Source organism: Rhinatrema bivittatum, chromosome 12 (genome assembly GCF_901001135.1).
Source record: "Rhinatrema bivittatum chromosome 12, aRhiBiv1.1, whole genome shotgun sequence".
Classification (NCBI taxonomy): Eukaryota; Metazoa; Chordata; class Amphibia; order Gymnophiona; family Rhinatrematidae; genus Rhinatrema; species Rhinatrema bivittatum.
Genome location: NC_042626.1, coordinates 19594996 through 19607465, shown reverse-complemented (window position 1 = coordinate 19607465; position 12470 = coordinate 19594996). Strand labels below are relative to the sequence as shown.

General features: G+C 45.9%; 1 protein-coding gene across 7 annotated transcripts in view; it reads left to right on the top strand.

Moving 5' to 3' along the window:
* The window catches only part of LOC115073605 (golgin subfamily A member 6-like protein 6), a 41112-nt gene extending 28981 nt beyond the window's left edge, over positions 1-12131 (top strand). For 3 of the 7 annotated variants that reach the window (XM_029572123.1, XM_029572121.1, XM_029572122.1), the window contains 8 exons: positions 1620-1640; positions 3227-3246; positions 3745-3767; positions 5555-5575; positions 6105-6125; positions 6991-7011; positions 7772-7795; positions 11664-12131. In XM_029572123.1, the coding sequence (XP_029427983.1) occupies positions 1620-1640; positions 3227-3246; positions 3745-3767; positions 5555-5575; positions 6105-6125; positions 6991-7011; positions 7772-7795; positions 11664-11721 (209 nt within the window). In that variant the 3' untranslated portion in view covers positions 11722-12131. Of the gene's footprint in view, positions 1-1619; positions 1641-3226; positions 3248-3744; positions 3768-5554; positions 5576-6104; positions 6126-6990; positions 7012-7771; positions 7796-11663 lie in introns of all 7 variants that reach the window. The other 4 variants (XM_029572127.1, XM_029572124.1, XM_029572129.1 and 1 more) reach the window with 4 other exon arrangements.
* Positions 12132-12470: the final 339 nt, after the last annotated feature.

Here is a 12470-nt window from a genome sequence, read left to right as displayed (position 1 = left end):
GTTGCATGCAAACTAGGACATTCGCTGTTACCCTCCAATGCGGGAAAGCTCGCCCAAAAGCTGGGCACCCAGCGCATTTGTTTTACCCCAGAAAATTGAACTCCAGCTCTGGAGGTGGAGTAAAAGTTTACTTGCAGTCAAGGGCTCATGAGTCGCACAAAAAATGTGGTTGTGATAAATGTGCCTGTTTAGGGTTGTTTAGAGAGATTAGTATAAGATTTAGTGGTTTGGGGTTAGAGAAAAAATAATAAAATGATATAGGGATTAGTGGAGCGGAGCATGATGATCGGCTAAAGGACACCTTTAAAAAATAGAAAGGGTTGGCGATGCCTTTACTTTTGGTAAATGGGCATTGCAAATTTCTGTAACTTCATGTAAGCAATGCACTTTTGCTAGGATCGCACAATTTAGACGTCCATGCTCCCGATGCAATAAACTTTTAAGTGCCAGAAATGCACGTTTCTCCTTAGCGTGCCCTTTTTGTATGGCATGCCGCTTTCTTTCTCAGTTAAATTTTGCATTGGACACACAGGTCGGGTGGATGCGCGCGTGTTAGGAAAACGAGCGCTCTATAGGAGCGTCTGTATTTTTTTTTTGCACGCATCTTATTGCATCGGCCTATCACAGAGTCCCTTTCGCAGTCCCTGTACCATTCCAGAAGCAGCTCAGAGTACGTTCAGCTGCTCTTCCTCTCTTAGTACGTTTAACCCCATTTTTAGCTCCTGTATGTTATACATGCAACAGCAAATGTTGTAAATTGCCTGGAAATATTGGAAAGGCAGTGTAGTAATACAAATTTTTATTCTTTGCCGTCACTGCTCTTCCCTACCCCAATATCTCCAGCTGCTTCCGCCCCTGTCACTGCACCTCCAGACTTCTCTCCTCTGAATCCTTCCACCAGTGATATTGCTGTAGTGATTCCTCCCCCTCCTCTGCCACTGGGACTGTGCGCACTGGCAGTGGTGGTGGGAGAGGGGGATGTGAGTGCCGGCTATGGCGGAGAGATACGAGAGCCAGCTTTGGTGGGGGGGAGGGTGGTTGGAGGTGAGCACAGGGTGAGGGGGGAAAGTGCGAGCTTTGGCTGTCTCTCACCTGCAGGATTGGCAGTAAGTAGCTCATTTGCATACTGGCTGTGCAATAGCAAGAGTGCAACCTTGTCAGACTGATCACCTCATGATGTGACCTGCAGGGGCTGAGTTTAACCCTTTAATGGGAGGAGTGAATTTAACTATTTTACTGTCAGCGTAGCTAATTTTTTTTTTTTTTAACAGAATACGATGGTAAATAATGAGTCCAAAGACCATCTTATCTGCCCGTTTTCTCTTGCCATACACAGACTCTATTTGAACTTGGACTCTACCCCACAGCTAAAGCTGTTCTTCAATTCTGTTACTGTGTTTGCATGCACTGCCCCTTCTGTGAAGAAATATTTTTTCCTCCCCTCCTTCTCCTCTACATCTTAACTGGTTAAGGAAGGTAAACAGATCAGGTCATTCAGGCCCAGCTGAATTACTGGGGTGATATCTGTGATTCTTTGTATTCATTGTTGAACTCTGAATAGATAAGCGTAAAGCACTCTGAGAACGACCTGACCTTTTTTTCTTTCGTTCTTTTCACAGTACAAGCTCAGGAAGATAAAGGTTTGTAACGTTTATTGAAAAGAGAAAACCAGATAGACTTTGCATTGGGAGGAGAGAGATTTAAGGACCCTAACTTTGAGTTGGGGGACACAAGGTTCACGCTTCCGGGGCCAAACCTGTCCACCTGTGGGCAAAACGATCTGCTTCTAACTAGGGGAGAGGGGCATGAAGAGCCAGAAGCAAAAAAAAAAAAAGCTTCCGGCAGGGTTAGAAGCCCTGGCAGGGGAACACAAGAGGAAGGAGCAGGTGGATACTGTAGGAAGTGAAAGAGAACCTGGAACCTGTCATTCCTTCCCAGCTTTTTCCCCTCTCCATCCACGGTTTTCCAACCCTTCAATCTGGCCAACGCTCGCACAAGGTCTCCCAAGTGAAACGGGGTTTTATCCCTGTTGCCGGACACCGTGCCAGCTATAGTAGTTCTTACACTGGCTTCAAGCCGCAGAATAAGTTGATAAAAGTTTTTTTTTTTTATAAAGTGGCTCACAGCCAGAGATGTCTCAAGGTCAGCCTCCCCAGGGGCGGAGGAGGGAGGGTGACTCTGACCTTGTGTGACACCCCCCCCCCCCCCCCCAGGAGCTGAGCAGGGCGGGGTCTCATGAGCATTGACCATTCACTGGCAGAAGAGGCTGGAGGAGACTGAATGAAACGGGAACTTTTTTTTTTTATGTCCTTGCTATAAATTAGTGTGAAGTTGGCTGAATGAAGGGAAAGGTGTTTGCCGTGGCTGGGCCTGTACCCCGGAACCAGCTGCCAGACAGCGTGCAAAAAAAATATTTAAGAAAAAAATCTTTAAATCTTCTATGGGAAGGCACTTGAGTTGCCCAGTTTACAAGGAGCTTTGATTTAATTAAAGCATCTATTGTTTGTTTGTTTATTTTTTAAGGTTGTGATAAACTTTGTAGAATTGTTTTTTATTTTATTACTGAATGTTTTTTTTACTGTGAGCCGCTTTGAACAGTGTGATGATAAATGAATAAACTTTCACAGTTAACATGAGAATTTACCAGTGCTTGGTGTCCTTTCTCGCAGCGCCCCCTAATGGTGCCGCACAGCATACCCTTACAGTGGAGACTGAGAGGTCAGGCCTGGGTGCTGAATGCTCAGGAACTCTTTCCGCTCAGCTGCGACTTCACAGTTAGGTTGAAGTCAGATGTGGGTGCATGGCACTGCCCTTCCAGTGCACTTTCAATTACTGCACTGACATGCTGGGCCTCGATTTTTTCTTTTACAGATGCAAAACATCTGGATTTGGGAGTTGACAGGATTCTGTTTTGGCTTCTGGGGTTACTTAAATGTAACAATTTCAGCCTGAGATCTCCCAGCATCTTCTAGATTAGGTTTTAGCAGCATCGTTGGTTTTTATTTTTCCTGTGGATTCTTTTGTTTGCTTTTTTAAGATGGAGAAAATGAAATCCTGGGAAAAAGAATCAGCCCTGCAGGCTTGCTTTCACTTTCTTGCATCTCCTTTTAGCTGAAAATTAAAAACGGCCCTGATTAGCCTGTACAGGCATGTGTGGAATTAGCATCAGTGTGTTCAGAACAAGAGCTCTTCTCATATTCTCTCTCCCTTTTTTTTTTTTCCACAGTGGAAATTAGAGAAAAAAAAGGTAATGAGAAATAATGTAATGATATTTGTGGAAGGGACAGCGGGTGCGGTCTGTATATCATGTCTGACCCGGGAGAGAGAACTGGGGCGAGGAAGTCGGAGGCAGTGATGTAGCTTAGTACATTAGGACCCCCACAGACCCCCTCCTCACCGCCTCTCACAGAGAGAAAATGCCCCAGACTCTGATGGGGTTGGGGAGTGAGATGAGACACTGGAGTCTGGGGCAGGGGGAGAACTCGTGCAATATTGTCTTGTGAGCCAGAAGCCCCCCCCCCTCTCTCTCTCTGAGTAATAATCCCAGGCTGCATTATCCCAACCCCGTCGCAGAATACCGGGATGTATTTCTATCAGCAGCCTGTATCAGTATAGACAGCGAGAGATACAGATATCGGTATTTATATACAGTTTATGCGTAGGTGTACAGTATCAATTCTATATAAATCTGTTCACTTGAGGAGGAAGTGACCTTGTCTTTTTTTTTTTTCCTCTTCTTTCTGCAGTGCAAGAGCTGGAGGATGCAGGTAAGATCTGGTTCCCCTCCCGGCAGCAGGGTGAAGCCTGTTCTTAGCTGGCATCTGCAGCTGGCAGGAGCTTTCCCCACCATATTACCTAGAATGGGGAGGTCAGTTTGATATACACTCCCAGCTGGAAATAGTCGTTACCATGCCATGGGGCGGGCACGGCACAGTTTGAGGGTGGGGTGGGGGTCAAAGCTTGGGGAGCAGGGACGTCAGAGAGGAAGTAATAGCAGTGCAGGCATCCCAGGCAGAGCCATCACAAGGGGCGGCAAGCTGGGAGGAGGCGCCATGCTACCCCTTTTTGGCTTGCAGGGGAAAGGATAAGGTAGAACCCCCTCAGGTTTGCCTTCCTTTAAAATAGGCGAGAATGAGAAATCAAAAACAGGAAAGTAATTTTATTTTAAGGAGCAATTATGTTACTGGTAGAATGATGAAATGTATTACTTGGGGAAGCTCTGTGTGCACTGTAATTAAAAGGATGTAATGAGCATGTGAAGGAATTAAATATATAGTAATAGGCTAAAAGTGTGTGCATATCTTTTGCTGTATTTAGAAGATTCTTTCCTGGGAATAAAAAACAAACCTTATCGATTCTCTTGTGTGAGGCTGTTTATCCTGAGGGAGTGTAAGGTGGAGGCGATGTATGTGTGTTGATTCAGGCGTACAGGCCCCTTCCTCCCTAACACCCGTTTCAAGGAAGCCTCTAGATGTGACCAATAAGCCTAACTTCTGCTCTAGGGCGAATCCGGAGCGTGTATGTGAAAAGAGAGCTTCTCCATAGCAGACAGAAATATTGGTTTTCTAACGGGGGTTCAATAAAACCTTGTATTGGCTAAGTGCTATAGGAGCAATTATCAAACAGTCCTTGTAATTGCAAAGTGCCTGGGTGGTTTTAATGTGCGTACTTTGGGCAAATTCTCAGACACCATCTGCGTTGCTTCTCTTTGGAGAGTAGCAGGGCTCAGTGTAAGTCTGTGCCCTTTGCACCTTCCATTTGGATGGGCTGGGAGACAAAATAGTGCACCTGTTTTTAAGAAATCAAATGCACATGCGCGTTGTTTTCCTCCCCAAATCCAAACACAGCCACAGGAGTACCTCTATGTAAAAGTACGCAGGCTGCGGCACCCGGGCATGCTTCTGAGGGCTGCAATTCAGGCCATTTTTATCCAGATGCTTGCCCACGTGGCGCTTTGCATTCTGGATTTTCTGTAAAGGCAAGTCATTCAGTGATTGATAAACACATGAACAGGGTGGAAGGGTGGCTCCCAGCTGATATATAATATACTTGCCTTTTCGAAAAGCATTTGGTAATGCTCCTCATCCAAAGCCTCTAATGAAACTGTTGTCATAAAAGGAAGAGTCCTTTCAGAGCTCATCATGGGGCCCTTTGTCTGGGGGAGGAAGAGATGGAGGCTGAGTGCCTGTCAGGGGGCGGGGAGGTTGAGAGCTATCAGGTTGCCGGTGGTTGAAAGGACTTGGCTTTTCGCTGGCCTCAAATTCTGAGCTGTCTAAAACTGATCAGGCCTTCCAAATGCCATCCATTAGGTAACCTTGTCTGTATGAGACATGGCAAAAGGGAGCCCGGGGTGGGGGTGAGCAGTGCACTGGCCTCCCCTCCACAGTATACATAATGGTTAAGGAAGGTCATACAGGCCCAGCTGAGTACTGGAGTGAAATCTGTGATAGATCCCCTTCTGCTGTCCTCACAATTCTTAATCATTGGAGAGAGGTTAAATATAAACCCACCCTGAGAAAGACCTGAACTTTTCTTTCTTTCTTTCTTTGCACAGTACACGTTCGGGAAGAAAAAGGTTTGTAACGTTTTATCTGTGGGAAGGAGAGAGGTTGAGACCCTGACTTAGGGCCCAGGGATGCACCTGGGGACCCCAAGGCCTCGTGTGTACGGCCGGAGGCAAGAACTTCCCCCAGCATGGTCAGAAACCGCGGGAGGGGACAGCAGAGGAATGACAGTGAAGCGCTGAAGCTCTCCCTGTGCCTACTGGGCCCAGGCTCTGGGAGTCGCTTGGATTTTTCTTTGTTTCCTGGGGTATCTTACATGTTGACACTTTTGGGCTGAAGTCTTCCAGTGCCTTCTACAGAAGGTTTTCGTAGCATCTTTTTTTTTTTTTTTTTTCCCCTGTGGATTCTTGACTTTCTAAAGATGCAGAAAACGAAATGTTGGGGCAAAAGAAACCAACGCTTCAGGCCATCTGCCCTTCCTTTTAACCAAATATTAAATAGGGTTTTGCTTAGTCTCTACGCTCCTGGAAGGAATTAGCATCAGTGCACTTGGAAGGAGAGCGCTTCTCATGTACTTTTGTCTTTTTTTTGTTTTCACAGTGGAAAAAAGAGAACAGAAAGGTAAGGCGAATTAATGTAATGATATGAACAGAAAGAAAACTGGATTTCAAATGCAATGTAAAAACAGAGAGAGACAACCCCCTCCCCCTCCCAGTATCGGTAGAAGGGGAACAGCAGAGCTGGGGAAGGTGTTTGTGCAGTCCGTACATCACGTCTGCTGTGGGAGAGAGGATCGGGGCACAATCTGAGGCAGTGTCGCACTTAATAAATAAAGCCAAAAGGAGTGGTGACCAAACTATTAGCATACTATTTTATAAAAAAAACAAAAAAACCTATTAGAACATTTTATATATCTGTAAATCAAAAAAGTAAAAACATAAGGTACATTTTGTACACCTTCTAGTAACGATCCACGTGCACACAATTTAGTAACACGAATTGTATTCCAAAGGATCTACCTCCAACATGCGCCTGCCGTGTTTCTCTCGCAGTGAGCTGCCTTAGGATAATAATCAGTCACTGGCTCAATAACCTCCAGGTGTCGTCAGGACATCTCTAACCCATGCCCTAACCCTAGGGCATGGGTTAGAGATGAACATGACACCTGCTGTTACCACCGCTTCTTCATCTTCACTCCTCCTTCCACACTTCCATTAAAGTGAGGACTGTCCTTACATGGAACATGGGTACGTTAAGTACAAGGAGTAATGGAAAAATACGCAAACTAACCCAGGAGAAGTAGATGCTAGTGAAGCAGGGCACGCTGCGTTTGCTCTGTCATGCTTATCTCCGGGCTGCGCACCATCGCTTCCTCGGGCTCCCCTGGCTTTTGCCATCGCCTGGTCCACCTCGAGATCATCAGATACCGTTCACTTGGGGGAAAGACTGACCTGGCTCTTTTTTTTTTCTCCTTCTCTTTCTGCAGTGCAAGAGCTGGAGGCAGCAGGTAAGATGGGATTACCCCCCCCCCCCCCCCCCCCGACGCACACAGCAGCAGTGAAGCCCGTGGCAAGCAGGGCTCTGCCGCTATTTTAACCAAAACTTCCCAAAGTATGAAATCTTTTGGGCAGGGGGTGGGGGATGTTTCAGAGCCACGGTTTTAGGATTGACTGCGGCTCAGAGTGTAACCCGGTGTCAGGCGTGCCTTTACGTGCAACGGAGAGGCCTTCCAGAGGCTGGAGCCACCACTTACGTGCATATTTCTTTTTTATTTTAAAAAGTGCGCAAGTGTACGCACACAGGTTTTACTGCTCTGCTTGGAGCAGGTGTACCTTTCTGCAGGGTAACTTGGCGTGTTTGCGTTGAGTTTTCAAAAGTAGCTCTTAAATCCACCTGCACAAAGTTCCACCTGCTCTTTGTGTGTGTGTGTGTGTGTGTGCTTGTGCCGGGGTTCTGTGCACATTCGTGAATTTTCAAACAGAATTAAGTATGCAGGTTAAAAGGACTTGCAGATTTTAGCCTATGTGGGGACTGTTTGAAAATTACAAACCCCCCTTGTTCAGAAAGTACCCACCATAAATTCTACAAACTCCCCTGAAAAAGGGATACAGGGATTGGTTTATTGGACTCTGTCCGGTGGAGATTCCTCCTCTGCTGTAGTTTTCTGAATACACCTCCTGCTTTGGCAGGCTAGATGTGTATCGGTAAAATAGTGACCTGATGTGCGATTGAATTACTCACTGCTTTCTCTTTTTGTCATCTTTCAGCAGAGAAGCAGCAGGGCTGAGAAGGTAAAACCCAAATTTTCTTAAGAATGAATGTTTTTTGCTTGGTGCAGAAACAGCCACAATATTTCAGGCACGCACAAACGTTTCCCATCTTATCCCAGAAACGCGGTGCTGGTTAACACCAGTAACGCTGGCCCTGGGTTAGAGGCAAAGGTGAGTTTCCACAAGAATGGATGAGAGAAAACCTCTTGGGCTTGCCATCCTTTGAAATAGGAGAGAATCTGAGGCCTCAAGAACAGGAATGTAACTTTACTTTAAGGAATAATTGTCACTGCTCGAATGACTAAATCTGTTGCGTAAGGAGGTTGTGTGTACAGTGCAATTAAGAGGATTTCATGCCTATATGAGATTAAATATATAGAGAGATGGGATATAAGGGGAACTCTTGCATGATTATGTATCCTGAGGAGATGTTACAGGCCCCTCCTCCCTGGCATGACGTTTATTTAATTTCTATTCTGCTTTTCAGGCACTTCAAAAGGTGCAATGTTCCTCAGGAATGCCCGAATTGCCTTTTGCATTCTGGATTTCTGTAAAAGGATGTTGGGCATTACTAAGGGAGAACAAGGAGCGGGCACGTGAGGGTGGCTGTTGTACTCTTCCTACTATAGAGTGAAATTGGCCTTCTGTGATGTAAAACTTATCAATAAAATATGTGGCGAGAGAGTTGTATTGAAAAATGCTCTTTTCTTTGCTGTAGCTTTTATCTACACTTTGGGGTAGATTTTCAGACGAGCGCGAACAGCCTACTTTTGTTTGCGCTCCAGGCGCAAACAAAAGTACGCTGGATTTTAGTAGATACGCGCGGAGCCGCGCGTATCCACTAAAATCCTGGATCGGCGCGCGCAAGGCTATCGATTTTGTATAGCCTGCGCGCGCCGAGCCGCGCTACCATCCCCCCGTTCCCTCCAAGGCCGCTCCGAAATCGGAGCGGCCTTGGAGGGAACTTTCCTTTGCCCTCCCCTCACCTTCCCCTCCCTTCCCCTACCTAACCCCCCCCCCCCGCCCCTGTCTACACCCCCCCCTTACCTTTGTCGGGGGATTTACGCCTCCCGGAGGGAGACGTAAATCCCCGCGCGCCAGCCGGCCTGCTGCGCGCCGGGCCGCGACCTGGGGGCGGGTACGGAGGGCGCGGCCACGCCCCCGGGCCGTAGCCACGCCCCGTACCCGCCCCCAAAACGCTGCCGACACGCCCCCGGAACGCCGCGACGACCGGGCCTGCCCCCCGACACGCCCCCGACACGCCCCCCTCCGAGAACCCCGGGACTTACGCGAGTCCCGGGGCTCTGCGCGCGCCGGGAGGCCTATGTAAAATAGGCTTCCCGGCGCGCAGGGCCCTGCTCGCCTAAATCCGCCCGGTTTTGGGCGGATTTAGGCGAGCAGGGCTCTGAAAATCTACCCCTTTTTTTTCTCTCTCTTGCCTTTGGGCATGCGCTTATCTTTTCACCATTTGCCTTTTTTTTTACCTATTGGGTTTTCCCATATAACTTTCTTTTCTCGTCCTTCACCTCCATCTCCCTCTTCCTGCCTTTATGCCACGTCATCTCTTCCGCCCTTTTCTCTCTAGTACAGGGTCTCCTCTTTCACCCTCTCCCCTTTAGTTATGCACTGGAGAGAGGACCCCTGGGCTATTCAGCCTTTGTTCCTACGTTTATTTTATGAAAGTTTGTGCTGTAAAATATGAGACTTACACTGATATAGAGCAAGGGTGTTCTCAATGCTGGGCCAGTCCTTTGGAACGGCTTCCCACACGAAACCAGGTTGGAAACAAAGTTCCTTGCATTTTGTAAAAAGATCAAAACCTTTGCTGTCAGGATCGAACAAAGCAATTCCTTAAAGGACTGGTAGGTTTTTAGTTTTCATTTTATGTGAATCTTTTTTTTTAAAGTTGTGTGTGTTTATTTTTCTGCACACCGCTTCGAGCACCTCTGCTGTGTGGGGAGGAGGCATAGAAAAAATTTAAAATTAAGTAAATGAAATGAAGGTTTCATTTTTTGGTAGAGAAAAATGGTAGATGGAAGATCAAGATCTTGTACTCTAAACAAAAGGAGGACATAAGAGCTGCCATTCTGGGTTAGAGTGCAAGTACATTGTTGCCGGCTTCCTAAAATTAAGGTAACAGATGTTTAGTGAAAGTGCCAGGGAAAATTGTGGAAACTGTTCTCAAGACCAAAATCACAGAACATATCGACATGGTTTAATGGGACCAACCAAGGTGGACTTACTAAAAGAAGTCTTGCCTCACAATCTGCTACACTTTGTCTGAAGGGGTTAATATATATGGATAAAGGTGAGCCAGTAGATATAGGGTATTGGGCTTTCAGAAGGCATGTGACAAAGTCCTTCATGAGAGGCTTCAAAGAAAAATAGTCTTAGGAGGTGATGTCCTTTGGATTACAAACTGGTTTAAAGACAGGAAACTGAGTAGGATTAAATGGTCAATGTTCTCAGTGGAAAAGGGTAAACAGTGGAGTGCCTCAGGGATCTGTACTTGGACCGGTGCTTTTCAATATATTTATAAATGATCTGGAAAGGAATACGACGAGTGAGGTTATCAAATTTGCAGATGATACAAAATTATGCGGAGTAGTTAAATCACAAGCGGACTGTGATACATTACAGGAGGACCTTGCAAGACTGGAAGATTGGGCATCCAAATGGCAGATGAAATTTAATGTGGTCAAGTGCAAAGTGATGCATACAGGGAAAAATAACCCTTGCTGTAGTTACACGATGTTACGTTCCATTAGGAGTTATTGCCCAGGCCATAGGCAGCATAGTAAATAATACATTGAAAGTGTCAGCTCAGTGTGTGGCGGAAGTCAAAAAATGCAATGTTATGAATTAGGAAGAGATTGGTGAATAAAATGGAGAATATGCCTCTATCACTCCGTGGTGAGGCTGCTCCTTGGGGACTGTGTTCTGGTCACTGCGTCTCAAAAAAGATAATTGCACTGGAGAAAGGACAGAGAAAGGCAACCAAAATAATAAAGGTGATGGAATGACTCCCCTATGAGGAAAGGCTAAAGTAGTTAGGGGGTTTAGCTTGGAGAAGAGATGGCTGAGGGTGGATAGGACAGGTCTATAAATTGATAGGACTAGAACAGGTAAATATGAATCTGTTATTTACTCTTTTTAGATAATAGAGTAGGGTGTACTCCCTGAAGTGAGCAAGTAGCACATTTAAAACAATTGGAGAATTCTTTTTCACTTAATGCACAATTAAGCTCTGGCATTCATTGCTAGAGGATGTGGTTAAGGCAGGCAGTGTAGCTGGCTTTGAGAGGTTTGGAAAAGTTCCTGGAGAAGTCTGTAAACTTGTGGTTAATCAATTTGAATTAGGGAATAGTCATTGCTTATTACTGGCATTAGTCACATGGGATCTATTTAATGTTTGGGTACTTGCCAGCTGGATTGGCCACTGTTGGAAATAGGATGCTGGGCTTGATGGACCCTCAGTCTGACCCAGTATGGCATGTTCTTAAAGAGCATTTCACAGAGTGGCGTGAAAATGGCACAAATCCTTTCCTAAGGATCTGGTAACACATCATTGCCCGTCTCCTTCTCCCCTGTCCCATGGGTGGTTCTGTTGCTCTCTTCCTGTGTTGTACCTGCCCCTGCCTCTCCTGCATGTGCATGCTGGGGGGGATGACAGACTAAACCTTCCTTTCCCAGATGTGCTCTTCTTAACCTGCAACACAATTTTAGGGTAGCCCTGGCCAGGGGCTCTCTGGCTTTTAGCTACTTGTTTTGTCATGTGCTGGCCTGAAGCTGCCCCAGAACCCAAATGCTGACAAGCGTGTACACGTTCCACACCTGAAAGTGTTGCATTACCTAATCTAGCATCTAAGCGTTTCCTCTCTCTCCTCAGAACCTGCCCGAGGAAGCAATGTCTGCAGTGTCTTGGAGACTCAACATTTAAAGGCTAAATCAACTGCACTTGTTACAAGAGAGTGTCCTTTTTAAGCTATTTCATTGCTCTGGTTTCTATTGGCAAAAGACTTTGAGCTCAGCAAAAAAAAAAATCTTTCTCAGATTGAAATGGAGAATAGATTCCCCCCCTCATCACAGCTGAGCTATGCTCCCCACTGCACTTGGCATAGATAAACCTGCATATCTGAGCCAACATTTTTAAGGTTGTGGAAAAAGGATATATTTTTTTAAATATTATTGTAGGTATTGTGGTATCTTGTGACTTTATAATGCACTGGTAGTTTTACTAATGATAAGAGAATTCCTCAGACACTGTAGCTACATCCTTGATGTTAACACCCAAGTAACAGTATTATCTGATGTTTACTAGCAATAAGAACTTAAATAAAATTATTTTTAAACCATAGAATACATGGATTACTACTTGTGGGTTTGTTTGTTTTTTTAGTACTCCTCTAAAATTGCAGTAGACGACCTTCAAAGCTGGCAATGTAAATAACTTAGGCCTGGATTCAACTTTCTTTGCAGAATGATGAATCCTGCGAGGGAGCGGGCCTGGGAAAACCCACAGCCTTCGCACCACAGCGGTGCGATTTTTGGCAGCAGTGGTATGCCAGCTTTCGCACCGAATAGCACCACCGTGAAAGGTGGTGTTATTGGGCGTGCTACTGGTGAGGATAATGTTAGTAACATCGCCAGCAGCGAAGCCAACTCCCCCCGACCCAAATCTAATTTGCACGCTCTC